Source organism: Pteronotus mesoamericanus, unplaced genomic scaffold, assembly GCF_021234165.1.
Source record: "Pteronotus mesoamericanus isolate MK-2021 breed Mesoamerican mustached bat unplaced genomic scaffold, CSHL_Meso_final contig_182, whole genome shotgun sequence".
In the NCBI taxonomy this organism is placed as follows: domain Eukaryota; kingdom Metazoa; phylum Chordata; class Mammalia; order Chiroptera; family Mormoopidae; genus Pteronotus; species Pteronotus mesoamericanus.
Genome location: NW_026555078.1, coordinates 15,627,678 through 15,642,085, shown reverse-complemented (window position 1 = coordinate 15,642,085; position 14,408 = coordinate 15,627,678). Strand labels below are relative to the sequence as shown.

At 39.7% G+C, this 14,408-nt stretch overlaps 1 protein-coding gene across 2 annotated transcripts in view; it reads right to left on the bottom strand.

The window, feature by feature from the left end:
• SPTLC2 (serine palmitoyltransferase long chain base subunit 2) overlaps positions 1-14,408 on the bottom strand; it is a 95,799-nt gene that overhangs the window by 67,212 nt on the left and 14,179 nt on the right. Inside the window, exon 3 of one of the 2 annotated variants that reach the window (XM_054567214.1) lies at positions 6,502-6,698. In XM_054567214.1, the coding sequence (XP_054423189.1) occupies positions 6,502-6,698 (197 nt within the window). The remainder of the gene's footprint in view (positions 1-6,501; positions 6,699-14,408) is intronic. The other variant, XM_054567213.1, reaches the window with a different exon arrangement.

Genomic DNA, 14,408 nt, shown 5'->3' with positions numbered 1-14,408 from the left:
AATGAGATTTCAAGATTAAAGGTACATATTTGTTTTCCCTACATCTAAAACTGAGTCATCTATGTGTTTATGCGCCTTTGTATTACATGTCCACAAACACACACACACAACCCTAACTGTAAATCCTTCAAAAAGCTAAAAATTTTTGTTATTATTACCACTACTCACCATACCATTCATATCTTAAACATTGACTGAATGCCTACTATGTGCCAAGCACTCTTCTAGGTACTAGGTATAGAGTAGTAAATAAAAAGATAACAACAGATGCTAAATGAGAAAAATGTACAAAATATAAAGTATGTTAGTGAAAAATGCTAAACGAAACAGAGACTGAACAAGGAAGGAGGATGTAAAATGCTAACATCGTGCTAATATTTAGCTAGAGTGGCCAGGGTAGAATAACGAAGGGAAAGGAAGCGAGAGAGTTACCCTTGATGCTTATCCGGAAGAAGGGCTTTCCTGCCGGGGAGCAGCACGCAGATGGCAGTGAGGCAGGAGTACGCATGCTGTGTTCAGGGAACTGCAAACGGGCTGGGTGAGGGGCTAAGCAGCAGGTGACTATGTCTGCATGATAATGATAAGTAGCAGGTGATCTGAAGTTGCAGCGTGTGACAGAAGAATCAAGAATAACTCCAAGGTTTTTAGTTAAGTAACTGGCAGATGAGAACTGTTGTTTCTGGGGATGGACGAAAAGCTAGTGGTTGGGGGGCGAGTCAGGTCAACTGTAGACATGTAAAGGTTGAGATGCCTATGGGGAGATGTCAAGTGGGCAGCTAGATTCAAGGTCTAGAGCTCAATGAGTTAGTCGGTGCTCCAGATATAAATTTGGAAGTTATCGACAAACAAAAGGTATTGAAAGCTATGACGGTGAATGAAATCACCAAGGAAATGAATACAGATGACGCACCCACATCGACATTTAGAAGTTAGGCAGATGAGGAGGATACCACAAGGGACAATGAGAGAAAATAGCCAGAAAGGCAGATGAAAAACCAGGCAAGTGTAACATCCTGGAAACCAAGCGAACACATTGTTCCAGGGGGGAGAGAGAGAGAGAGATTGGTACTGTGCCAAAATGCTGCAGGTAGGCCAAAACAAGGTAAAGATGGCAAAAGGACTGGTAAGATTTTGCAACACAGGTGTCACGGGTGATCGCTAGAAGTGTTTCGGCTGAAGCAGCAGGAGCAAAAACCTGCCTGGAGTGGGTTCAGCAAAGGGTGGAAAGAGCAACATTGGAAACAGCTGGGTTGGGGAATTTTGCTCGAAAAGGAGGGACGATCATAGCAGTAGAGGAGAAAAAAGGCTTTTTTTTTTTTTTTTTAAAGATGGAAGAAATGTCTATACTATTGGGAATGATCTAGATCTAGTAATGAAGGACATATTGGTACAAAGTTGGCTTATCAGCATCTTAATGGTCAAAACTGGATGTGTACTGAACAGGAGCAGAGTGCTGGCCAGTCGTAAGTACAGTACATTTACAGTTATTTACTACCAAAGCTGTCACGGCCTTTTCAAAATGCTTTAGGGAGAAATATAAATAAACCCAAAATATAGCTTAATACCTTCAATATGGGTTCTTGAACTGGCATCTAAGAACTGTTGAGGGCTTATGGATAGTCTCAGGGATCCATGAATTCAATGACCATTTTTAACTTTACTTTTTCGTTTTGCTAGGCATCTAAAAAATCAGTACCAGTTTAACACCCAAGAGTACTCCATTTAAACCAGTTCTTTAAACTTTTACATTCTCAGTTAATAGTAAAAACAGTTCTAAACTCCTGAATGCAAAGAAAAACTGAATAAAGAAGTGAAGTTTAAAATGCAAAAGACAAAAGCGCCTAGCTAAAAAAAGCTACACTGTTGCTCCAAACAGAAGAGCCCTACAGGTGACAGGGAAACTTGCAAAGCTAGTAATTTCACTAGCGCAAAAAGATAGGGTGGTTAAGGTACTACAGAATTCTTTTAAAGGGTTTATTTTGGTCCTGGCCAGGGAGCTCATGCCGTTGGAACCTGTACACCAGGGAGTTGTAGATTTGATCTCCATTCGGGGTGCATATGGGAGGCAACCAACTGATGTTTCTCTCTCCCATCAATGTTTTTTCTCTTTCCCTTCCTCTCTCTCTCTCTCTCTCTCATCAATATAATGTATCTTCTGGTGAAGAGTTCAGAAAGAAAAAAAAGGTTTATTTTGGATATAGCTTCTATAACCAGTGAGGAATCCCTAAAGAAAAATAGATGGTTGTTCCATACAATGGAGTATGATTCATCAATAAAAAGGAATGAATTGCTGAAATAAACTACGTCATGGATTAATCTCAAAAACATTATGTCAGCCTTGTCCAGGTGGCTCAGTTGGTTGGAAGGTCATCCTGTGCACCAAAGGGTTGTGGGTTTGATTCCTGGTTGGGGCACATACCTAGCTTGCAGGTTTGATCCCTGGTCAGGGTACGTACGGAGGGCAACTATTCAATGTTTTTCTCTCACACTGAGGCTCCTTCTTGTCTCCCCCCGCCCCCGCCCCGACTCCTTCCCTCTCTAAAATCAATAAACATATTCTTAGGTGATGATTTTTTTTTTTTAAAGCCAGAACAAAAATAAAATACATTATGCCAAGTGAAAAACAAGACACAGAAGATCACACATTGTGCTCTGGCTGGTGTGACTCAGGGGACTGAGCACCAGCGTGTGAACCAAAGGGTCACCAGTTTGATTCCCAGTCAGGGCACATGCTTGGGTTGCCAGCTGAGAAGCAACCCATCGATGTTTCTCTACCCTTTCATTGATGTCTCATGATGAAACATTGATGTTTCTCTACCTCCCTTTCTTTCTCCCTTCTACTCTCTCTAAAAAAAAATTAATTAAAAAGAAGATCACACATTGCAGGATCCCATTTATGTGAAACGTCTAGAGACAGAATGTAGGTTAGTGGAGGGGAGGGAAAGGAAGGCGCGACTGATAAAGAGTACCGGATTTCTTTTTCAGATGATAAAAATTTATAAAAATCAGATCATGGTGGCGGCTGCATACCTCTGTAAAAACCACTGAATTGCACATTTAAAGTATGCATATTACCTCTTAATAAAATTATTTTAAAAAATAGAGGATTGCTGCCTTGGGCTCCACACATACCACAAAACAATGGAAAGTGGTGCTCTTTTTAAAGCCATTGAACTAAAAGGACAAACCAACTTTGATAATCCCCAGCATAATACGTCAGGCAACTACACTACATTAATAGTTTCCAAAGATATTGTTAAAATGACAACTGTCAAAATATCCACAGTTAGCTAGTTTTTGAAGGAGGTCAAAAATGAAATCCTTCCAGGAATCCTATGAATATATTTCAATCAATTCCTTCTTTTGTATCTTGAAATTAAACAGGAAATGAGCATATAATGTCCCTTCCCACTAATGTATCCCTTCCATTTTTTAAATATTTGTTCATGAACAAACTGCAGAGGCAAAATGTCAGTTTAAAGTTAAGTAAGTGTGTGCTAACTTCTTACCATAATTTACTCCTTAGATTTCTAGGTATTTCCTATCTATTAGAACATTTTCATTAATGCAAGCTTTTGCTTTATCTATCACATACATGTTTCTGGACTACTAGCTTCATCTCACATAAAAAAGAAATAAACCACAGACTGGTAAAAAAAAAAAAAAACACTCTCATCCAAAATAGCACTATTAATAGAGGATAAAGCAGCAAAGGATTCAAAGAATTTTGTGCAATAAATATAAAACAGAACAAACTCATGCTAACTATATTAATAAGGACTGAGCAATTTGGTTCTACCCAAAGCAACATACTTAGTGGTAAGAGAACTCAAGAGTTAAAGACGTTAGCCTCCATTACAGTGATAGGATCTGCAAGCAATGGAGATGGTATCTGAGCCACTGTGTTCCAGGGAGGGAACTTCCGAACATCCCTGAGGCAGATAAAGAAGTACTAGGAAAATCGCCAGGGGCTGCAACTCTTCCCCAATTAAGAGGTTCAGTGGATTTTAAGGTACATAACCTACTATCTTCTCAGTCTTTTCAGCTCGCCAGCATCTGAATAAAGCACCTTGTCTCTCTTCATTAGCTGGGTAGTGAGTGACAAGCAGCACAAATTTTACTCTCTGGTTTCATAAGAATTAGCGTAAACAGTTAAAATGGGCTCTCCTTTGTGATGGAATGAGGAAGAAAGTAAGGATGTGGTTAGGAACACCATTCACTAAGTGAAATGAGGAAGCAGCAGCGTTATATTTGCGTTTTATGATGCCAAACAAGCACTTTCACCTCCTTCCAGCGTAACACTTTAAATTTGCCTATCCCCCTGGACTACATCTAACTCAGCAGCAGAAAACAAACAGCGTCTCCCATGAGGCTGAAATAATCCTTTCTTTCCCTCTAGAAGTAATATTGCTTTCCATTTCCTCCAAGAATTATTTCCTGATTAACCCTATACTACTCAGTTTACTTTTTTATTCTAAATTAGCACGCAAGTCAAGCACTATTTACCTGTATGGAGCTTTGCAAAGGCCCGTAAGTTCACAGTGTGAAAACGTTTCTTCAATAAAATAGAAACTACTTCAGAAAAAAATCTGTGTTCCAATTTTTTCACACAGTTAAAATACACATACTTAAACAGTCAATTTACCGTGAAACATGAAACAAGTTCCTAAGATACTGTACCCGTTTACAAAGGAGTTCAGATGAATCACCTCCCTCCCCCCTTCCTTCCACTGACAGAGCACCAGCTGCGCAAACTGTGGTCATCCTCCTGCTCAAAAACTGCCCAGGACTCCTCAATGCCTACCAACCTTCATAGCGTCTCATTCAAAACACAAGTTCTCATACACCCACTTCCAGGTTCTCCCAAACACTCCTCTGCCTTTGCCTACACCACCTTCTCTCCAGGACTGCTCTCTACGCCTGGGTCAGCACAGCCCTCACCCCCACTCCTGCATGTGATTTACTCGGTCTCTACAGAGTGTGGACACTATGAGAGGTCCCTGTAGATAGAGATTTTCTAGTTAGAATATGTGACTAAAACTTCAGCCATTACTGCCACCAATCCAGCCTAGTAGCAAAATATTGCCTGTAAACACATAATTGCAATATCACACAACGCAGTAAGTGCAGAGTAAGCTCTAAGTTATAGTAAGCTATGCCTGAGGGATGTGTAAAAAAAAAGGTCAACGTGCTGTGGATGCACATTACCTAGAAAGTCTTTGGGATGTGCACATGAGTAGAAAAAAAGGAGAGTCGAAGAAGCTTTTAATTTGTTCTGGTTGTCAATGATGTAAATTAGTTCAGTCAACTGGATTGAGTTCCGAATGCAGGGCCTTGCTTGCATCCGGTACTCAAAAAAAATACCTTCTTCATGAAATTAACTTGTGGAGGCATTTCAGGGCAATGAGTAAGATAGCCAGCTTGTGGTGCTAGGGCTGGGAAGAGTGCAGAATGGCTGAGCTCAGAGAGAATAGTGCCCGGATCCTGAGTTTTCCCAGGGCCAAAATCTTCGATCAGCATACTGATTGGTTTTGGCTTCCTAGCTGCTGGAGAGGTCCCTTTCCTCCCCTGTTTCTGGATGCCCCCACGTGACCACAATCCATTCTCGGTGTTTACTGGCTCCTCTCTCAGTGGTGGCCCTGCTGCCACTACACCTGGCCCTCTCCCCTAACACCCGAGGAAAGTGAGAGGTATGACAGACAGAAAGCAGCTAACCTCTGATTCCCTTCTGTACTCGAGTACATTCCCTGGGCTGGAGCCCTTATTTCACATGCCAAGAACAAGTTTCTTTTTCATAAAATCAGGCATTTTCACCCTAATTAAATTTATTTTTGAGACCAGGAAATACATGTATATTGTACAAAACTCCAGAGGCACAAAGGGGTATACAGAGAAAAGGGAAGTGAATTAGGTCCTCATCCCCAGAGATGACAGTCACTTCTGTTTACCATTACTAACAGGAGACTGTTGTTTACTATAAACACAGTAGTTCAGCCACATTCTGCTTTAGGGCTCGTTTGTTTGGTGAGAGGAACTAATCTGTGACCCAGACATTTATGTATAGCAAGTCTATGAGAAAACACATCATGCATTCTAAAGAACGCAATCTTTTCCAATGACTGTGGACACAATTCGGGATACAATATGGTATTGTGAACAGGAAGAACATGGCTTTGGCACTTCATCAACCTATGCGGGCACACCAGCTCTGAGACAAAGCACCTTAGGAAAAATTACTTCACTTGTGAATGTTAGCTTCCTTGCCCATAAAATAGGAATGGGCTCTTGTGATGATTCAATTAAAACATGTTAATTGCTTTATTTTTTTCTCCATGCCTTTAACCTTGTTTTCATCTTTCCTTGTGGAGTGTTTCTTTTAACTGCACCAGGAATATTTTTATTTTAATGTGTACCAAAATACTAAGGAAAAAAATGAGTGAAAACACCAAGATTTCTTTAAAAGGCTTCCATTTACAGAATTAAAAATCCTCTAACAATTACCTTTTGTTCTTCTCTTTCTGTTGCATGATGACACTTTTCAATTCTCCAGTGCCTCAGGAAATCGCGAAGATATCCAAAGAGGGTGAGCACCCCATACCCCACATAAGTAAGCACAGCAACCAGCATTGGTGTTTCTTCAAAAGCTTCATTAAATGGTCTTTTATACAGCCCTCCATTTTGTGTAACGTGGTGGATCTGAAAGGGAGATTTAAAATGCTTATTTCAATCACATGAAGAAAGAAATTTCTACTTAAAAATCTAAGTAGTCATTACAGATTAGTATAATTACACCTTCAGAATTCTCTTAGTTAAAAAAAATAAACCCACTAAGATGCTAAGCAGGGCATAACTTTTTTTCAAAAGAAGTAAGTTAATTCAGATGAACAGCAAACAAAGAAAAACAGGGAGAGGGACTGCCTGAGAACAATGCCTTACTGACCTCTATCGCTATTTGATTTCATGAGATAGATCCTAAAATGCTATGGTTGGAGAATACATAATTTCCTTTGTTCTAATAAAGAAAACCAGAACTATTGGGGGAACCCTGTAAAGTCTATGATTGTCTAACCACTATGCTGTACACCTGAAACTAATACAAAATAATATTGAATGTAAACTGTAATTGAAAAAAACAAAAATATAAATCAAGAAAGTCTATCCTGAAAAGAAGTATATTAGCTTATAATATAGGTGATAAATGAGGTGATCAAAAGTACATTTGGTCCTGTCTGGATGGCTCAGTGGATTGAGTGCTAGCCTGCAAACTGAAAAGTTGTGGATTCAGTACCCAGTCAGGGCACATGCCTGGGTTGCAGGCCAGGTCCCCAGTTAGGGCTGTGCGAGAGGCAACCAACTGATGTCTCTCTCGCACACGCACACGGATGTTTCTCTCCCTCTCTTTGATGTTTCTCTCCCTCTCTTTCTTCCTTCCTTTCTTTCTCTCTAAAAATAAATACATAAAATTTTTAAAAAGTAAATTCAGTTTTAGAGTAAAATTAAATCTTTATAAATGCTTTACTGTATTCTTAGAGCCACTGAGCCATAGTATTCCAAATATCAGCATTAGGCCCCTGTGAAAACACGCGATTCATACCAGCCTTTATTTTCAATGGAACACAAATAAATTATGCACAAAAAGTAAAATGCTTACTTTTGTGAGTGGTCCAGCATTATACAAAAGTAGAGTGAAATCCAACACAAGGGAAAAACTGTTACAATGATCAGTAACTATCACGAAATCATTCTGCCCCTTTCATCTAAGTATTTATTCAAATACTTTAAGATTATCACTGGTTCATTCATCCTTTGGGGTACTCAAATTTTAATATACAGATACCAAGCCACTGTACTTTTGATCCCATAACTTAAAGTTTTTTACTTTTTGGTCATTTTTAATGGAAACCTGATTGTATAGGGAAAAAAAAAAAACCCCACTAGAGCATTTTGTGTGCTATCTTTAATCTTATTTGAAACAAGAAAGAGCAGTGAGGATGGTCAATCAAATTTACCAGGAGCATATTTTTCAGTTGAGTCCTGTACCAGCGTTAAGAAAAGTCCCAAAACAATAAAAGATTCTTGCCTTCTCAGTCAACCTGATCAGATATTATATAAACTAGTAAGAACAAATTAATAAAAATTTATAAAACTATAAAAACTAATATGTGTACATACCCCAGAGCTAAATATGTTTTAGAATATTGTATCCTGGTATCGGGTAGGGAAAGCTACTTGAATGCTGTAAGGTAGGACAGTTAGGGGGAGGGGGTTGTATTTGACAAAGGAAAGACATTTGGATAAGCATGATAAATAAAATCCGCTGGCACTAATTCAATTTGGTAGCCTAAAGAACTTAATGAAAACTATCTGTAAAACTAGTTTAAGTCTTCATCAATTTCTTCCCCATACAATACAAAGGCATGTATGTTTGTGGCAATACTTAATAGTTTTATAAATACCTAAGGTTTTAATACGTTTAGAATAGCTAGAAATGAGCCAATATCTGAAAAGAGAAAATTATTTAAAAATTAGCAATATAACACATAAGCTATTAAACTGAGCCAAATCAAAAGCACTCAAAACACAGGGGAAAAAAATACATTTGGATCATCTCTTTAAAAAAGCCAATCTAAAAATACTTTGCCATGCCAGACCCAATTTTCCTGAACTCTGAAATTGCTTAAACTATTTTCTCTCCATTGAACCTAAAAGTAAAAAAAGTGAGGCAATTTTCAGAGCTCCTAAATCTAACAAATGTATGGCAGCTTTATATGTCAGGAATGCTGAGGGTGGATCTCTTTAAAAGATACCCTCCTGGATTTGAGACACACCCAAACCAGCAGGGCCAAGTAAGTAAATGCACACAGTTGGTTGGACTGTCTAGGAATGAGGAAGTTAAACCATTAGTTTGGTTTTAAATACTATGTGATCCCATCATAGTCACATTTAAAATTAAGTGCATTTTAAGGAATTGAGATCCAACTATGAAGGAACTCTGGTAATATGGCCTCAGTCAAAACACAGGTCATTCTTCCGCTTCACTGGCTCTGCTTGCTGTGGATTCCATCTAACGTAGTCTTCGTTTCGGTTACCATGTTCGGCACTTCTGACTGTAGGTGTGCATGTGGTTTCTCTCTTTGTGTTAAGTTCTCGCTGAGTTCATCTACTCTTCCCCTAAGTTCAGCAAGCATCCTTATAGCCAGTGTTTTGAACTCTGTATCTGGTAGACTACTTGCTTCCATTTCATTATTTCTTTCTCTGGAGATTTCTCCTATTCTTTCATTTGGGGCATGTTTCTCTGTCTGCTCACTTTGGCTGCCTCCCTATGTTTGTTTCTACATATTTGGTAGATCTGCTACATCTCCCAGTCTTGGCAGGGTGGCCTTATGTAGCAGGTGTCCTGCGAGGCCCTGTGGCAAAGTCCCCCTGGTCACTCGGGATGGGTGTTCCAGGGGTGTCCCTTGAGCAGGCTGGATGTGCCTTCCTGCTGTAGCTGAGCGCTGACTGTCGCTGGCACATCCGTGACTGGGACGCGCCTTCAGGCTGACTGGTGGTGAGGACCGGCCAGGACAAGCTGCTGTGTGTGGGGGGCTGACCCCACAGAATGGGGTTCATTTAGTGGTGCTCTGGTGCCTGCTGGAGCTCTGGTGAAAAATACAGGTCACTCTGATCATGCAAGATCAGAATGGACAGGCCAACTGATATGCAAACCTCTGATAGGTGAAAAAGTCTTATAACTTAGAGAACAAAATTACTTGATCTTCAAGAACTGATGTTGAGTGTTATCTCTTGCGTTAAGTACTTACACAATGTTCCGTAAGGGAGGGCACCAGGCTTATTGTGTCCATTACTGCGCATCCAGCACTCAGGATGGCATTTATTAAGTGGTAACAAATAGTAAGTACTCAATTATGTTTCTTTTTATTAGTAGTAATATTACAGGAATTAGCACCTTATAGGATTATTTGTTAAATGAATGAAAATACACATTATGTTCTTTGCTCTTTCAACAATTAAGTACCACCATAGAAGGGGTTAAGTATGTTGCAGTGATTATAAAACTAGTATTAGGAGATTTCTGGAACCCAGATCTGACACCTTTTCATTCTCAACTGGACTGGAGATCAAATTCACTCTCAACAAAACATCAGGTACCGACTCATAGTGTATTTCACCATGAAAGAGTGCTCTTAAGGAGCCTTTCATTCATTCTAACTTGAGAATTACACTGTCAACAAAGCAATCAAGAAAAATATAAGCATATCATTCCCTCCAGATTAAAAAAAGTCTATTCGCATTAAGCAGAAAAAAATGTGACACTGTTAGTAGCATTATTAATCAATGGTAGAATTAAGAGCTCCAGTGAATACCAAGATGCACTTGCTTAAACATTAATATTATCTTTCAAGAAAATGCAAAAGAAAGGAAAAAGCAAAGGAAGAAATTTTTTCAGTCAAGATTTTAAGTTCATCATGATAAAACACAGGGGAAGACAAGGGCAAGGCAAAAAGAAAAAAAATCAAACTGAAAGGCCATTTTGTTCACATGCCTGTAGACTATCAACCATACTTAAAAGGAGCTGAAAAGGCACTGCCAACCAAAACAATAATGGGGCGGGGCGAGGTATTAACAGAAAGCTGAAACCATACACTAAATATACATGCACAAAAATCATCTAGAAGAAGACACAAGAAACTGGAGTGGGGGAGTGGGATGGGGAAGGAAGCATACTTCCTACTTACGACCCTCTGCACCAATTAATTTTTCATTTTTAACAAACAGTATGTATTACTGAATTTTTGTTCATAGTTTTATTTTTAAAATGTTTAAACTAAATTTTATGGCTGATTTTTATTCACTATTTGGACTAAACCTGAGTTAATAAAAGCAACATACACCTCTCATAACCTCAGGTCATGTCAGTCTACAGACTCTAGAGAATTCTTATCTCCTTGTTCGATCTCAAATGGACTTGACATGCTGCTAAGTACAAATCTACATTTAAATCTCCAATTTTTCCCCCAGAACTCCAAATTTTTATTTCCACCTGCCTCCTATGTAGCTCCACTTAGACAACCCAAATTCAACAAATTTGAAGATAAACTTATCATACCATCTCAACTCCTCCCTCAATTAAAACCTGATCCTCCTCTCCTCCTGGATTACCTACCTGGTGACAGACTCGCCATCCAGTCTACCCAGTCTTCCAAGTCTGGAGTCATCTTTAGCTCCACCTTATTTTCTGGTTTCCATCTAGAACTAGCAATGAATTTTCATGCCTTAGTTCAAGACTTTCTCGTGAGGCACCAGGGAATTTCAAGGTTGGAAATGTCTACATTTTGAAAGAAGCATTGGAGACACTGTATACTTACAGTTAAAAAATTGCCATGGCTGGTGTGGCTCAGTGGACTGAGCACCGGCCTGCGAACCAAAGGGTCGCCAGTTCAATTCCCAGTCAGGGCACATGCCTGGGTTCCGGGCCAGGTCCCCAGTAGGGGGCACTTGAGAGACAACCACACATCGATGTTTCTCTCCCTCTCTTTCTCCCTCCCTTCCCCTCTCTCTACAAAAATTAATAAATAATAAAATCTTTTTCTAAAAAATCATGGAGTTGTACACCTAGCATATTTTATGCACTTAATGTATATTACTCTTCAATTTAAAGATAAAACCTCAATGCCTCTTCCTTCAGTGGACTACTGCAACACCCTCCTTCCCATCAGGTCTCCCTGCCACCAAGACCCTCCCCCACAGCCCAATTATTCTTGCAGTCACATCAAACTTCTTACCACAGCTTTTCCAAAAAAGAATCCTCTCCTAGAAGGAGTGAAAATCTTCTAATAGTGATAAGTCAATGACTAATGTCCAATATTGAATGTTAGTTAGAAAATGGAGGTAAACTCCAAAAGAATCTGCTAAAATAGAAAGTAGTGCCCTGGCTGGGTAGCTCAGTTGGTTAGAGCATTGTCTTGATACACTAAGGTTGTGGTTCAATCCCCAGTCAGGGCACATACAAGAACCAACCAATGAATGCATAAATAGGTAGAACAACAAATCAAGGTCTCTCTCTCTCTCTCTTCCTCGTTCTTAAACCAATAAATAACAATTTAAAAAGAAAAAAAAAGAATGTAGTTACCTCTGAAGATGGAGAAAAGGGGCAGAAGACTGTTGTATACCTCAAAACAAGCCTTGTGGAACTGTCTGATACTTCAAACCAAGTGCTAGGAATTCTTAGGTCCTACAGCACTGCCTGTTTTGGCTGTGAATGTGCACTACTTTCAAGGCAAAGAAAAGACTCCAAAGGTGGTTCAGAGATTATCTGGGTTCCAGGGGGGACTCGCCTCAGATTCAACAGTTCAGAGACTGAGTGGCAGCCTGGAGCACGGGGGTTGGGGGGAGACACATGACCGCCATACTCCAATAGGTCCAGGGGGCAGAGCATCAAGCACCGAAAGAAAAAAGATTATTCTTGAGCCTTAAGATCTCATGCAATTTGACTACCTACATTTTGGACTTGGTTGGGATCCGTGACCCCTTTCTCCCCCCTGATTTCTTCCTTTTAAAATGAAACTGTCTATCTTCTGCCTGTCCCACCATGGTATTTTGGAAGCATGTACCTTACATGGTTTCACAGGTTCACAGCTGGACAGAAATTCTGTCTCAGGATGAATTATCTCAAAGCTCACTCATATCAGATTTGGATGATATTTACGTGAGACTTTCAATTTTAGACTTCAGAGTTTATGCAGAAATGAGTTAAGACTTTCAGGGCTGTTGGGATGGAATTAATGTACTTTGCATGCAGGAAGGACGTGATTTGGGGAAACCCATGGGCAAAACATTATACATGAATGTTTCTGTCCTGCCCAGTAAATGTATATGTTGAAGCCCAACACCCACCCCCCAATGTAATGATATTTGAAGGTGAGCTCTTGGGGAGGGATTAGGTTTAGAGTAGGTCATGAGGGTAGGGAACCTCCTGTTATGATTAAGGCCCTTCTAGGAAAACTAAGCTGAGCTCTCCACTGAGGAAAGGCCACATAGCACACTATGAGAGAGCTGCCATTTACAAGCCACGAAGACAACCCTAATCGAGAGTTGAGTCTGCCAGCACCTTTGGCCTTGCACTTCCTAGCCTCCAGAACCATAAGCAATAAATGTCTGTTGTTTAAGCCACCCTGTTTATGGTATTTGGTTCCAGCAGCCTGAAGTAAGATAGAGGCGAAGGCACATAAAGCATACAATGTACTCTCAACTGGTTTAGGACAAAATAACTGAATGCATGTGTAGTGTAAAGAGAGAATGGTGGAGGTTTTTCTTCATGGACCATTTATAAGTCAGTTGCAGTTATAATGTACCTTTACCTTTTAATACTTCAGTGTGTATGTCTTAAAAACAAAGACATTCTTTCATGTAACTACAGAACAATGATGAAAATTAGAAAATTCATAGAATACTAATAACTAGCCTGCAGAATTAATTTAAATTTTGCCAACTGTCCTAACAATGTTCTTTAAAGCAACAGAAAGTCCTGGATTATGTGTTGCTTTCTGTCTCTTCAGTTTCAGAAAAGAAAAAGAGGTAAGTTTTGATGACACTGTAAACTGACTTGGTTGCAATGGTCCTGAGCAGAGGTTTCAAGAATCCCATGAAAGGACACAAAGTAACTATGCAAGGATGCAACAATGGGGAAGGAATTATTGGGGAAACAGCATACCTTTCCAATATGAAAAGAAAATCACACAGACATCTTTGTTTAAAGCAAAGAGACACATTCCTGCCGAATGTGACAGCAGGACCACAGATCCTGCCCTTTGACCACAGCAACGGCCCACCTGGTGGGCAATTTGGAGCGTTATATTAAAAAAAAAAAAAAAAATTTAATGTCCAAAACGAACTACCCATTATTCTTCAACAATCAAAGGACTGTTACTATGCCTTTTCCACTAAATAAACCCTATTCATTTCCAGTGATACAGTCTGTTGTTCCTTGAAAGAAGTTCTGCTGAAACGGTCTTTTCTTGGAATTTTATTGCAATGCACTAGCCTCTCCCTACTGCATACCATACATACTAGAAAGAATAGTTCGGAGCTTTGTGCCTGTCACACAAGCTCTTCCATGCTCTGAATGTATAGTTTCAGGAGAGACCTCTTTTGGGGGCAGGTAAATCTTGAAAAGTAGGGAGCACACTTTTTTTCCTTACAAACAGAATAAACTCCCTAATTTTAGTCAATGAAGTATCTTGTATAGAGTGAACCAAAAAGTGCTTTCAAAGGAATCTGTAAACAAATTTATATTGGCATTACTATTTTCCCACTGAAAATCCAGAAGTGGAGAGCTCGAAGTACAGGGCTGCCGAAACATTTCGGGTCAGGGGCAGCCTGTGCATCGGTGCACGGATGCTCCGCAG